Source organism: Echiichthys vipera, assembly GCF_963691815.1.
Source record: "Echiichthys vipera genome assembly, chromosome: 2".
NCBI classification, from domain to species: Eukaryota; Metazoa; Chordata; class Actinopteri; order Perciformes; family Trachinidae; genus Echiichthys; species Echiichthys vipera.
In genome coordinates this window covers 2,854,804-2,870,050 of record NC_139827.1, presented here as the reverse complement: position 1 = coordinate 2,870,050, position 15,247 = coordinate 2,854,804, and the positions used below count along the sequence as shown (strand labels likewise).

The window sequence follows — 15,247 nt, the reverse complement described above, 5'->3', positions numbered from 1 at the left end:
GTCTCCCAGTGTTATTTCCCCGCACCGTTCACGACACACTGCCTTTCAATACGTTAATGGTAGAAAAGCACAAACACACGATGCATCTGCATAAACACAAACTTTCAAATGTCTAATCTTTCCACCTAACTGCCTCTCTCTCTCTCTCTCTCTTTTTCAAACAGGCACACACTCTCTCATCCCTCCTACTCTTTCGCTCATGCAGGCATTTAACCTATTATGCTGGCATTTCCATAGAAGCAGTCGTATTATCATAATTAGCTAATCATTCCCTAATCTCCACACTAATTGTCATCCCATGGCCCATTACTTTGGCTCTGATCTGTATAAGGAAACTCAACCAGGGGTTAAATTCTATCTGTTAAATAGACGGAGGATTGATTCAGCGTTTAGATGAGTAATCAAGGGTAAGTGGGCAGGCGGTCCTTCAGACCCGGCCCCAGGGGCCCTGCCAAATGTTCTGATGATTTAAGATGTTTGCAGAAGCAGATGACAAGTAAGCCGTAAAGCCTCGGACAGCTTTTATGGATCCTTGATTGATGTATATTTCAAAAAACAAACAACAATTATGCGCCATCTCCGTGGAGAAGTACAGGCATCATTTTAAATGTTAGGTACGTTTTCTGTGTGAATAATAAAGAATCCACCGGTTAGTGATGGAAGAAGCTTTCTGGTTTGATATCATTCATTCATTCATTCATTCATCTTCAACCGCTTATCCCGGGGTCGCGGGGGGGCTGGAGCCGTTCCCAGCTGTCATCGGGCGTGAGGCGGGACAGGACGCCAGTCTATCACAGGACACATAGAGACGAACAGAGACAGACAACCATTCACACCTACGGGTGATTTAGAGTCATCAATGAACCGAACACCTGCACGTCTTTGGACTGTGGGAGGAAACCGGAGAACCCGGAGAAAACCCACGCAGACACGGGGAGAACATGCAAACTCCACACAGAAGGGCCCCAGCCGGGATTCGAACCAGGAACCCTCTCGCTGTGAGGCGACAGTGGAAGTGTGAAAGGTTATCTCAGGACACTTTACAGAGTAGGTAAAGACCACACTCTATGACTTATTTATGATTTACAGAGACCCAACAATTCCCCCGTAGAGTACGGTGGCGTTGAAAACCTTCACTATAACAGGCAGGAACGTCAGGCAGACCCAGCTCTGTGGAGGACGCACATCTGTCTGCACCGGAGAGAGGAAGAGAAGGAGAGAGAGAGAGAGAAAAGACGGACAGATGGACAGAGAGAGAGACAAAGACAGAGACAGATATCTCCTTGTGTGATACGCTCTTTAGCACTGCAGGGGGACTAAGATGCACATTTCTCACGATCATTGGAATCACTCTCAAGGGATATCTTAGTTTTGTTGAAACATATAAGATGTCCCTTCTCTTTATGCTTTTAGTATAAACACAGACATGGACATGAACTCTGGTGAGCAGTATGGTGAGCTCGGTTTGAGGGTTTGATATGAATATTCCCTGGTTCACAGGTGGGATAGTGGAATAATTGGCTTTAACTACACGTACAAAACGCCCTTCAAATCAATTTACCGTACTTTCCGCACTATAAGTTGCACCTAAAAACCTTCAAATGTCTCAAAAGCCGACAGTGGGCCTTATAATGCGGTGCTCCTTATATATGGACCAATATTGAGCCACAACAGGTCTCCAACTACGGTGAGCAGCCGCCGACTCTATTTTCCCCCGTAGAAGAAGTAACGCGCGGTGCATGTTGAGATATACGACTGCGTGAAGCGTGCCGTTTCATTTCCATGTGTGTGTTTGTGTAAAGAGCCCAAAATGGCTCCTGTTAAGAGACACGCTTACGACGCAGAGTTTACACTCAAGGCCATTAGTCACGCAGGAGAACACGGGAATAGAGCAGCAGCCAGAGAGTTTAACATGAACCAATCAATGGTGCGGAAGTGGAGGAAGCAACAAGACGACCTCCCCTGACTGTTTTGTTGACGTTCCCTTTAGCGCAGCTCCATCTAATGGATGCAGAACGTGACCCCAGCCTCGACTGTAGCGTCTGTTCTATGCGCCTGACAACGTGGTGCGCCTTAAAGTGCGGAAAATACGTTATATAGTTTGAGCTCAAATCAAACTTAATCACACAGCGTACTCAGGTCTAACTCAGGCCGTGTTGGTTTTAGACATGACTCATCACAGAACCTGATTTCCGTGGGGAAACTTTAAAGATGTTTTGTTTTTCTCTCTTTTGCAATAATCACGTTTGTTTGAAGCAGCGGATTAAGGCGCTGCAATATCGCTCGAGACGCTCATATTAAATTGGAACGTCTCAACGACAAACAATGGTAAACGGTTGTTAACAAAAAAGGCGAAACACAACAGAGACGTAACGCAGGGAACACACAGCACATAAAAGGACACGCGTAATAGTTTTATTTAGATGGGATTAAAAGATGAAAATATTCAAACGTGTTCCCTCAAGTGAGCAACATTAAAGTCATAAGTGAGTTTAAAATTAGCCCGGCTGTTTGATCGCGGGGTATTAGCAAGTGTTGGCTAAATAGAATAATCAATGTTTCTTTGATATAGAAATAAACTTTAATAATTACAATCATTTGAACAGGGGGGGGGGGGGGGTGAGCAAAGGAAAGGGAAATGAACAAACTGCAAACTAGATAAGACGTTAGAATAAACAGAATAAGTATTTATGGTAAATGGACTTATAAAGCGCCTTTCTAGTCTTCTGACTACTCAAGGCGCTTTCACAGTGTTTGTCACATTCACCCTTTCACACAGACATTAGACTGGCGTCCTGTCCAGGGTGGACCCCGCCTCACGTCCGATGTCAGCTGGGATCGGCTCCAGCCCCCCCACTGATGGATTCACACCACATTTACACACCCATGCACAGCCCGGGGAGCAATTCGGGGTTCAGTGTCTTGCCCGAGGACACTTCGACATGTGGACCGGGGGAGCTGGGGATCGAATCACCTCACAGAAGTCACAGTGTTTAGTTAGAAGTGAGATGTTAGGATGGGCTAATAAAAGAAAGTTGCCTCAGCCCGATGCTTTTTTGGTTGAAATTGTCAAAATATTATGTTATTTTTTTTAACATCTGATGCTTTACCACAAATAAATTCATTCATTCATTCATTCATTCAATATAAACAAAAAGAATAAGTAAACAGACAGACGCGGCAGAAAGAGAATGTGCTGACGGCCGTTACCTTGGCAGCTAATGCAGCGTTTCCCCAGGAGGATTGTGGGTAATGTAGTTAAAAGGCCCAGTGCTTTAAGCTGTGGCCGGTAGGAACCCGGCTTGGATAATTCCCATTAACATCCCATTAACTGAGCGTTCTGTTCACTCGACACATCCTCCGGAGTGTGTGCACAGTCAGTCCAGTGTGTTCATGCAAGTGTTTGCCGCTTTGCACTGGTTGTGGTTTTGTGTCCCTGCGTGCAGTGTGTGTGTGTGTGTGTGTGTGTGTGTGTGTGTCTCGCGCAGCATGGAAATTGAGTTGCCCCTGAGATGAGCCCCTTTGTTAAACCGTCTTTAATAAAGGAGAGAGCTTCTTCTTTATTCATCCAACAAACAGAGAGGAGTGACAGAAGAGGGTCTCGGCAGCTGGTGACTCGGCACGGCGCACAAAGGTGTTTGTTATGAACTGACCTTTTCATCCTGTGGCCACTGTGGCCGGTGGTCGGCAAAGTAACTTGACACTTTCATATGTATTTTGGCGATTCGACACTTTATAAGCCCTTTAATAAGCTTTTGTGCTGTTGTTGGCAGATGCTATCACCACACGAACACTGAAAGGTGGACGATTTAAGGTCGATTGCATTGAACGACCAGGTTTAGCGTAGGAAAAGAGCCGTTTTAAATCATATATTACAGTTTCAGGGTCGTGGTATTGCTCATGCCGGCTAATTGTCACGCTGTAACGGCTTACTGGGACGCCACAGAGCCAGTGTTAACAGTATTCGCAGCACTTGTGCTTTTCTTACTGTGATTTCACACACACAGAGTCGTCGCTGCGGTGCTGTTGAAGTGCTGTCTGCCTTTCCTTCTCAGTGATAATGGCCGTATATATATTATTCATTTTGTTATAAATGTCTTTTATATCTGTTTCAGACACAGGTTGGGATTGTGTTGAGAAACGTAACAGCATCAGAAAGTGTGTTTTAAATACAAATATCTACATTTTGTCCATGTCTGTGACTTATTCTTCATACTGTATGCAGTCATTGACACTGTAGATCTCTTAAAGAGCTGTTATGGTATCGATATGAGCGTCAAAAGACCATTTCAATGTATCTTTCTGCTGCCAATCACACCTGTGTCGCACGTCGTGGTAACATTAAACAAAAAAAACATTTGAGGCTGCAGCCATGTCATGATGGTTATGTGAGGCTGCACTTAGTGGTGCATTGGGAAAAAAGGTCATATCAGCAAATCGAATTTTTTCACTCTTATTATTAATCATCACACACACACACACACACACACACACACACACACACACAGGACCTATATGCATGCAATTAAGGAGAGATGTTAGAGTGAGGGGGCTGCCAGTGACCAGCGCCCTGAGCAGTTGGGGGTTCGGTGCATTGCACAACAGCACCTCGACAGTGCCCAGGAGATGAACTGGCACATCTCCAGCCACCAGTCCACGCTCCATTCATGGTCCACACAGGGACTTGAACCAGCGACCCTACGGTTCCGAGCCAAGTCACCTATGGACTGAGCTACTGCCGCCCCAACTATAACTCTAACTGTTGGACTGTGACAGGAAACGAACCATAAACTCCTACATTACATTTAGCTTCTGGATAATTAGCTTAGTACTAAATAATCATCATTGCTTAAGAAAGAGCATGTGTGTGCGCGTGTGCGTGTGTGTGTGTGTGTCACCATCTACCTTAGACTCAAGGAAGGTCTGAGGGGATTTGCAGCATTGGGATTAACGCCTCAGCTGACAGCGGTTCATTAAAGTCAAAGAACTGTGTGAATGAGTGTTGCTTGTCAATGCACCTGCGTATTATCAAAATACAAGGATTGATAAAAAGCGGGTGCAATGGTCGCATCGCCTCTTCCTTTTCTTTGAGCTCTAATCATCTGATCTTCCACTCTCCGGTCCTCCGTCCTCCATCCTCTGTCCCTCGCTCATTGTGTCTCTCTTCCTCCATCCCCTGCACTTGTCTCCTCAGGTCTATCCGTCATCGTAATGGCCTGCTCATCTGAGTCCCCCCGCATCCCTCCTCTCATCATCCCTCTCTTCCCCTCGTCCATCTTCGCCGATCCTTCACGGAGCTGAATGATCCCAGCTTCCCTCCCTCGTTTGTCTCTCTTTCCGTCCATATTTCTCTCTATTCTCACCTGCTCCTTCTCTTTTATCCTTCCTTAACCCAAATGCTGTGTCCGAATTTAAATGCTGCTGAATAAACCAAAATGAAAGCATCAATCTAGTGCTAAGGGATCTATTTTCCCCTGTTATTTCCCAATTGTGTGAAGCGTCAGTGACTTTCTTTACCGCCGCATTTCCTGCTTGTTGCTAAGCTCCACTACAGATAAACTAATAAAACGCATTTGCCATTTTAATGTCAAAAGAGAAGCGCAGTGAATCCAAAATCCACCCCTTCTCCTAGAATTCCCAGATTACAGCAACAAGCAACAGTTTAGACTCAAATGACTTAAACCTGAGAGCTGTGCAAACCCTTCAATGGCCAATTGAGTCCACCTTCATCATCTCATCTTATCTCATCTTCAGCCTCTTATCCGGGGTCGGGTCTCGGGGGACAGGGGACCCCAAACTTCCCTTTCCCGGGCCACATTAACCAGCTCTAACTGGGGGATCCTGAGGCGTTCCCAGGCCAGTGTGGAGATCTAATCTCTCCACCTGGTCCTGGGTCTTCCCCGAGGCCTCCTCCCAGCTGGACGTGCCTGGAACACCTCCCTAGGGAGGCGCCCAGGGTTCATCCTTACCAGATGATCCTGAACCACCTCAACTGGCTCCTTTCAACGCAAAGCCTTTCGACTCAGCTCTCTTTTCGTCACAACTTGCAACTCATCAGGGAAATAATAAAAGGTTGAAACACATACTTCTGTTTTTCCAAACCCACACTGTGGAACATTCAGTGTAATGTTGGCTATTAAATAATGTACATGGATTAAAGGTTAACAAAGCGTGTGGTGCTCATGGCAGTTGGTGTGCACACACTCCAGAGACAGTGAGCAAGGTCATGGTCACACTTAAGGTTAAATCATTGTTACCGAGTAAAAGTCGCTCCGTAGTAAAAGTCTCCCTGGCCAAAAATGCAGAATAAAGAAGGAAAAAAACATCTATAAGTTGCACTCCAGTATAAGTCGACACAGACATTCACACTGAAGGCAGTGGACATCTACACACCATCTAATCTAACCATTCACACCACATTTACACACCCATGTGCAGCACGGAGAGCGATTCAGGGTTCAGTGTCTTGCCCAAGGACGCTTCAACATGTGGACCGGGGGAGGTGGGGATCGAATCACCTCCCCCCACCAACCAATACATAAAGGCAGATGGGGTAGGACTGGACAAAGCCTGATATGATCACAACAGAAGTGAATTGTCCTTGCATCAACATCAAACGTCTCCTGTTGGAAACACACATGTTGAAGTGCTCTCCGTGTGTGTGCATGCTCACATGTGTTCGGTATGAAAGACGTGGCACACACACACAAATCCACACACTTTCCTCAGCTCGGAGAACAAAAAAGGGGGAATTGCTCGGATAGTTTACGCTGCAGATTTATGAGCAGTGGGAGGTTCAGCAATTATACTTACGTAGGAAGCAAAACAACATTAACTTCAAGCATCAGCATATCCAACTTAGAGAGCACTCGCAGCTTCTTAAAATGATTGCCTGCGAGGCTCAATTGAGACACGCGCAGCACAAAAGCAAGTGGCAGCGAGCTCTGATTATTCTCATCGGAAAGGACAGAGACTGAGCGGGGTTCCTCCGAGTCGAAGTGATGGGGTTGGGGCGCTAAACCACTTCACAGCGTCGATGTTTTGTACAAATTAGAAGAGCTTAGGGTGGATGGGGTTACTTTTTTAGGAACTTAGCTCGGTGAACTCTGTAATTTGTTTCCTCGCACAGGATGAAACAACTTGTGCAGCTGGAAAAATATGAACAGGGATGAAATATGACTTCCCATTTGTGATTTCACTCTTTTCATCTTTAATTTTGGAGCAGATGTCCATCTCTGTTGAAATACACAATCAACATAACACAAACACAATCAATTTGCTCACAGGCACAACTGTACCTGTACACCTCCAGGCCAGCTGACTGAAACAACAACATCACAGCCAAGACAACAAGGCATTTTGCAGGTTTGTGTTGACTGGATGACGGTCCTTTGGCCCATTTGATCGAGAATGAATAACGATGTGGCGCTCTATCAGTACTGCAGCATTCGTTGTGTCTCCTAACATGACCAGGAGCCATCTGTGAGCAGAGTGGAGCCGTGAACATCTACTAAGACCCGCAACAACGCAAGAATCCTTTTGGATCAATTCAACGCAGAGTTTTCACTTAAACTGGAAATGGAAGGATTGAAAGAGCAGGTACCGCGCCATGACACGCTCATGAGTAACCTCATCAGCACCCTTGCATCTCCACTTCACCCTTAGGGTCCGCCGCAAACCGCTGGGCAGCATCTTTTAAAATGTCCATCCCGGAGAACAGACGCGTATAAATAGTCTCAGGACCGCTGCCAATGCTCGTGATCGTACACATGCACACGCTTGTGCCCGTACATGTGCATCCGTGCTTTTCAAAAGCCCACCTCTCTCAGCCGGGCGGGCGTGCCTGGGAGCGGTACGGTTGTACTCACACTGGTCAAACCATGTGTGCTTAGGCACGGTACGAATGGACAGTGTGAGTGCACCCTAACATATAATAAACGTTCTCATTTGGGACTGATGTATAAGGGTGAATTGTGTGTTGGTGTTACTCACTGGAGTCAACTGTAAAGCCGTCTCGGGTGATATTAGACGCTCAAAGCAAGTGCTCTGAGATTGAGAGCGCCAAACTGCACGTAAGGAGGCGGTTGTGTAGTTTGTTACATTACAAAAGCCCGTTCCTGACGTAAACCAAGTGATTCTGTTGTCCTAACACTGCAGTTTTGTGCCAGTTTACAACGTAAACAGTGTTTTTAAAAAAGCGCAATGCATTTGACACGCAGGCTTACCTAGGGCGTTGACAAGTGACACATAGGGGGCTAGACAAATCACAGTATGTGACGGGAACAGGTTGTTCAGTCCGCCATTAGTTGCCTGAATCTACTTCAACCATAGTTTATTTACCAAAACCATAAACGTTCCCTAGTTTAAACAACATTGTGTGAATGGAACATAAAAAAAAACACAACATCGTCCATCGTTTCCATAGTAATCCATAGTTTTGCTAAATGGTTTAGTACCAGTGTTCTTGTTCTTGTTGTGAATGCACCTGTTAAATAAAATGCCTATTATATAACTTCTGTCGTTTCCCCATGGCTCAACAGTTATCCGCTCAAAGCCAAATCCCTCTCTCTTCATGGAGTAATAAAAGTGCCGTATTGTCATCTAATCTGTGTTCACAGTTGAGGTATTTCTGGTTCAATGACTCATGTTCAGCGACTCGGACAGCGACAAAGCGTCCAGACTCTGGCAGGCAGCCGTCCATGGTGCTGACTCGGAGCCACGGACAGCATCACATGAATCATGAATGAACCTTTACATATATATTATTATTCTTTATATCATTATTTGTTGCTGCTGTTGAATGAGTTGAACAGTTTTATGATGCGTCTGTGTTGGCAACACCTCTTTTGCGATCATCCATCTACCGCGTAGGCTGTAGTTCACGCTCTCCTTTTGGCTTTGAACCGTATCATGAGAGCCTGGCATCTCAGCTCATTTTTGATTCCTAAGGGGCGTGAGCAAGCACCCCCGCTTTGGCAGAGCTTGCTCTGTGACAAAAAGTGGCTGCTGGGTCACAATCCTCAGCTAGTCTTCTCCCTAACAGACCGTACACTAAATCTGTCTGTGAGGGAGAAGGGCCAGAACATATGAAACATGAGTTTGGCTGGTATTTTTTATAGATTTAATACATTTTTGTAACTGTAGAACTCAGTCTGAAGTGGTGTTGTGACTTACTTGGCACCCTGTTAATTGCTTTGAGAGGCCGCAGTACTCTCACTGTCCTGATGGCTGTGAAGTTGACGTTCTGCAGGTCCAGCGAGTATTCGATCATCCTGGAAAACACGCCCAAAACATACAGGAAAAAACGTGTTAGCAAACAAAACTTCCACATGTCTCCGGTATATAAGGGGTATCAAACAGAGGACCGACGCAAACACATCCACAAATCCAAACTTGTGTGATAATCCCCTCCGAGTTGTGATGGTTAAACACACTCCTACCTCTATGTTTGTGAGCTTAAACAAAAGCACGGCGTCGCACAGTCCGGGTCCGACTGTGCAGAGCCTTATATGCATTAATGAGCTGGAATACGTGAAACAAAACGTTCAAAGAAACAGGGTTCAGTGGTAGACTTTGTTACAGTAACTTAACTGTGCTTAACTGTGTCTTTCAACACACTGAGACAACAAACCTATTGATTCATTTGCAGCTGAACATGAATATCCCCGTGTGTATTGATATACACAAGTGCTGCAATGGCATTAAAAACCAGGCTTTCCTTCTTTTTGATGATGGAGATGAAGGAAGATGTCAAAGTGAAGTGAGGTGAATAAGTACAGTAGACCTCCTGCATCCCGTGAAATACCTTTTAGCACATGTAGTAAAAGTATCAGAGTGTATCCTGCAGGAAGGCAGGTGTGCATGAGAGGCATGAGATTACACCCGCAACCATCTGAGATGAAAGCAGAGCCGTGTGCCGGAGCAGGGATTGGAGGTGGAAGGAATAAACAGGCTTGAAGTAAAACTAGGTGAGGAATGAAGGAGACGGAGAAGTGAAGCAGTGACTGAGTATTTTGCTATTTGACCTATTTCTGACAGATTCATTACAGGGAAAACATACTTTGCCTGGAGGAAATGCAAAGAGAGAGCGCAGAGGAGGGAGAGGACAGACAGACGGAGAGAGAAGAGGAAACGGGGACGACAGGAGACGGAGAGAGCGTGAGACGAGGAAGGATGGATCAGAAACCAACGCAAGCAAAGCACCGACGGATGATTAAGTGCAATATAACGATGGCAATAAAGAGAGATTGAGGGAAGGAGAGGGAGTGAGCCTGAGGGTTTTATCAAGTGTTGGAGATAATTACAAAGTTAGGAGCGGAGACGGAGAGGAGAGGAGAGAGAAAAGAGCAATATGCATATACCTGGCTGAGCAGAAGAAAGCTATGAAAGGGAGTGGGGCTGGGGGGTAGAGAGTTGTCAAGACACGGGGGAAGAGAAAAGTACAAAAAACTGAGGCAAGTTTCAAGTATTTCACACAAATATTCTCCTCCAAGATATTCCAGCACTCCACAATAACAAGCCAATTTCAACGAGAGGCTGGCTGGAGAGTCTACCAGGCGATGTTTGAAGAGTTTAAAAAGCCCCGGCCAATTAATCCCTTCCAACCTTTCGACCTACGCACCTGGAGAAGAGTCTTTAGAAATGTTTTGACGGCAAATATCAGCGAACGAGACAGAAACCTCCACTTTCCCGACGTTCCAGAGGGGGTGTCGTTGTTTTAAATGGTACCATGTGAGGTTTCAAGCTTGGATCTTACTCAAACATGTTGAAAGTCTGCAGGATTTGAGAAATCATACGCACTGACACCTTCTACTAGTCTCAGGAGACCGTCCTGATCTCGCAAGCTCCATTATATTTTATGCTGCCTTCAGGTGCTATCGAAAAGACGGTCCTTTCCACTTGGGAACTGGAAATTACCGGTGCGTTGTGTTCAAGTGCGTTAGTTGTCGTAGTGAAATGAATCATGGCGACCCACAGATCCTGACGTTTTACTTGGGGGAAACCATTTTAGACTGATTCATCAGCCACAGCGAGAAGAAGATTTATCAAAACACAAGCTGTAAATAATCTCATCTCATCTTCAGCCTCTTATCCGGGGTCGGGTCTCGGGGGCAGCAGCTTTAGCAGGGGTCCCCAAACTTCCCTTTCCCGGGCCACATTAACCAGCTCTAACTGGGGGATCCTGAGGCGTTCCCAGGCCAGTGTGGAGATATAATCTCTCACCTGGTCCTGGGTCTTCCCCGAGGCCTCCTCCCAGCTGGACGTGCCTGGAACACCTCCCTAGGGAGGCGCCCAGGGTTCATCCTTACCAGATGATCCTGAACCACCTCAACTGGCTCCTTTCAACGCAAAGGAGCAGCGGCTCTACTCCGAGTTCCTCACGGATGCTGAACTTCTCCCCCTCTCTCTAAGGGAGACTCCAGCCCCCCTCCTGAGGAAACACATTTCGGCCGCTTGTACCTGCGACCTGGTTCTTTGTCGTAGTTAAATGAAACATGGTGAACCCACAGATCCTGACCTGTTACTTGGGGGAAACCATTTTAGACTGATTCATCAGCTACAGCAAGAAAAGGATTAATCAAAACACAAACTTTAAATAATATGCTGTATTTCTATAGATCATGAATAGAAGATTTTTTTAAAGGACAAAAAGAGATAGCTAATTTGTTCTGTTTTAGCTTTATAAGCTTAGTCTACACTAATCTAGAGCAGATAATCTTCCCCACCAGCTCAAAAACATTGCTGTTGTAATAAAGCAGACTCCTGCGTAGCGCTGCGCCATGTTGAAAAGGTCAAATGTTATCTCATCTAGGCAACTCGTGTATCAAAGTACTCTACGAGCTTCCCAGTGGAAATTACTACACGAGGGGGCATTCATGTGCAATGTTCACGTCGGCTTTCTGTATTTACCACATTTCCCATAGGACGTGAAGGCTCCATTACTCGCAGATCAGTCTGGTAACGTGCGGCGGAGAAAATTTGGAGGAGTTTACCAAGCGACCGAACCAATCAGAGTTGGTTTTGAGGTGGATTTAAGTGACGAAACGAGAAGAGACTGTTGAGGTTTAAAAAACATGGAGGCTTCCACGGATGAGATGAGCAGCTATGGAGCGAGCCACTCACTAACTCTTTGTTCTCTGGACCCTTCTGTTGAATATGGACCAGGCTTCAGAAATTGGGCCTTTGATCCGTAAATTCACGTCAAACACAAAGGGAAAATCTCCTTTACCCACATGTTGTTTCCTTTCTGAGCTTTGCCTCCACGCTGTTAGCACGTCACACGCTTCACTCATCTGATTGGTTGATTTGGCCCGTATGTTGGTGATAGATGGTTTGTCCAAACAGTAACCAGTATTTTCACCCCTTCCCAGATGGATCTGCAGAGCAAATGCGAATCAATCCATCTGGTGGAGTCAGGTTAAACTTCTATCAGAGTTGCACCTCATTCTAAAAGTGGAAATACACAACCAGGGCAATGTCCTGCACCCCGAACTTCAGTTCAGTGACCAAACCTGTGTATACGCTTCAAAGCACGCGTAAGGCGCGGCTCTTACTCAGTGAGCCATGAAATATGAATCATATTACGGTGACCCTGAAGGTGACAGGAGCCGGCGGAGCCCTGATTCTGCTCTAGCTTCCCCACGAATCAGACAGAACCATGCAGGTAAAACGCTCCGACCATGAGAAGGTCGGAGTTCGCAGAGTACCTGGATACAGCCACATCTGTGTGTGATCACAGAGGATGGTTCCTGAGTGTGCGGTCACGACCTAATCTGACGAGCAGGTTTTCTATGGCGGGAGCAGAGCAGACACATCATGCACATCATTTTAACCACACAAACATTTATACTTGGTGCACAAGGTGATATAAAACACTGACGCTACAACTACAACTACGTACAGGCACATAACCTCAGTATCACACCCAATTACAATCACACACATATATATATACACACACACACACACACACACACACACACACACACACACACACACACACACACACACACACACACACACACACACACACACACACACACACACACACACACACACACACACACACACACACACACAACACACACAACACACACACTGCATGGGACCATGATTAGTGTAGTTACGTAAGCTGTGAACCCCTACACACTCTTACAGTACACAAACTCACAGGCCGTCACTTTCAGACACACTGACACAGTTACACAATTACACACACACACACACACACACACACAGACACACACACCAAACTAAATTTAGTGTCTGTCCTGTTCGCGTTAGGGTTGCTCTCTAACCAAACAGATCCATGAATACCTCATAGGAGGAACTCAATCACTTTTGTTCCTAAGCGGCGTTAGAGGAGGGGATGTGGACTTTCCTTCTTCTTTTTTGGGGGGAGGCACACACTTTCTGTCTTTCTACACACTCACATCCCCAATTTACACACACACACACACACACACACGCACACACACAGTGCATGGGACCATGATGAGTGTAGTTACGTAAGCTGTGAACCCCTACATACTCACAGTACGCAAACTCACAGGCCGTCACTTTCAGACACACTGACACAGTTACACAGACAGACAGACAGACACACACACACAGACACACACACTCTCTCTCTCACAGACACACACACACACACACACCAAACTAAATTCAGTGTCTGTCTGGTTAGAGAGCAATCCTAACTCGAACACAAACAGATCCATGAATATTTCAAAGGAGGTCACTTTTGTTCCTAAGCGGCGTCCAAGGAGGGGATGTGGACCTTCAACCGGTTCTTAAACATCCTTCTTCTTCTCCTTGGGTTTTGTCACTGTCGTGTCTTTCCTCTTGAGGGAACCGCTCTGCTGTTTACTTAAGCCCCAAAAAGCACAGTTACGAGTTGGCATTTATAAAGACTCTCCCAGGAGGCACCAGAGTGGAACAGTGGGGTGTTTTTCTGCGGGGTGTCCCTGCTGCTCTGAGGGGAAAGCTTTGAATGCTGGAGGTAACGCGAGGGCCCGCGCTTTGAAACGTTATACAGGATTCATGAGGACATCTGTAGTGTTGAGTGGGAAATTCTATTTCCAAAGCCAAAGTGGAACGAACAGTTTGCAGATGACTGCGATCAATATTTGATGATGTTGTTGATCAGTACAAAGTGACCCACTCGTTACTTCAAACTCAAACAGGAAATGATGTCGCAGGTTGTGTCGTCTCCTGAAGAACACGTTAAAGTTGCACATCGAAGTTAGAAGTTCGTCCTCTTGGAGCCTCTCTTCATGGCACTTTTATTTAATTCCCCTTTAATTTCAAATGAACCTGGTTTTCTTAACGGTTTTCATTATTTTACCCTTGCTTTGATCTTTAAAAGCAACATTAACATCCGTCAATGTCAACGACTGTCCTGCAGCGTTGTTGTTGTTTTTTATTGAAATAAAGGAGCCAGTTGAGGCGGTTCAGGACCCTCACCTGTGGTCATGAAAGCTGGGTCAGGAACCAAAGAACGAGGTCGCGGGTACAAGCGTCTGAAATGTGTTTCCTCAGGAGGGGGTCTGGAGTCTCCCTTAGAGAGAGGGGGAGAAGTTCAGCCATCCCTGAGGAACTCGGAGTAGAGCCGCTGCTCCTTTGCGTTGAAAGGAGCCAGTTGAGGTGGTTCAGGATCATCTGGTAAGGATGAACCCTGGGCGCCTCCCAGGGGAGGTGTTCCAGGCACGTCCAGCTGGGAGGAGGCCTCTGGGAAGACCCAGGACCAGGTGGAGAAATTAGATCTCCGCACTGGTCTGGGAACGCCTCAGGATCCCCCAGTTAGAGCTGGTTAATGTGGCCCGGGACATTAATGGCAAAAATTAGCAAAAAATACTGCAGTGTAGTTTGTCATTTTAAGTTTGTAAATAAATGTGTATTAAGTCCTACATGTGACACCATTCCAGTAAAGCAAGTAAAGCAAACTAACTTATTACTGCAGGCAAAAGTAGCTTATGATGAAAAAACAGTTTTACAGGCAAAATGAATGAATCCTGCTCTGAACCAAAGCTATTTATCTCCTACAGAGGCTGAGACACGCAGACGCTTACAACACACACATTACATTTCACCAGCATTAACTGCAGTTTAATCTACTTGTAGTCACATTAGATGCAAAATATATCAGCGAAAAAAGGATTTATTCCATGATTCGGGCAGCTGATGGCTCTGAAAAGCAAAAATAATGCAGCTAAATTGATATTATACATTCAGTCAGTCGTCTGGC

The 15,247-nt window shown here is 45.8% G+C and overlaps 1 protein-coding gene across 1 annotated transcript in view; it reads right to left on the bottom strand.

Annotated features, from left to right (window-relative positions):
* LOC310955259 (voltage-dependent T-type calcium channel subunit alpha-1I-like) overlaps positions 1–15,247 on the bottom strand; it is a gene marked incomplete at its 3' end in the record, with an annotated part of 214,196 nt that overhangs the window by 140,190 nt on the left and 58,759 nt on the right. The window contains exon 4 of the mRNA XM_083925060.1: positions 9,175–9,272. Coding sequence (XP_083781186.1) covers positions 9,175–9,272 — 98 coding nt within the window. The remainder of the gene's footprint in view (positions 1–9,174; positions 9,273–15,247) is intronic.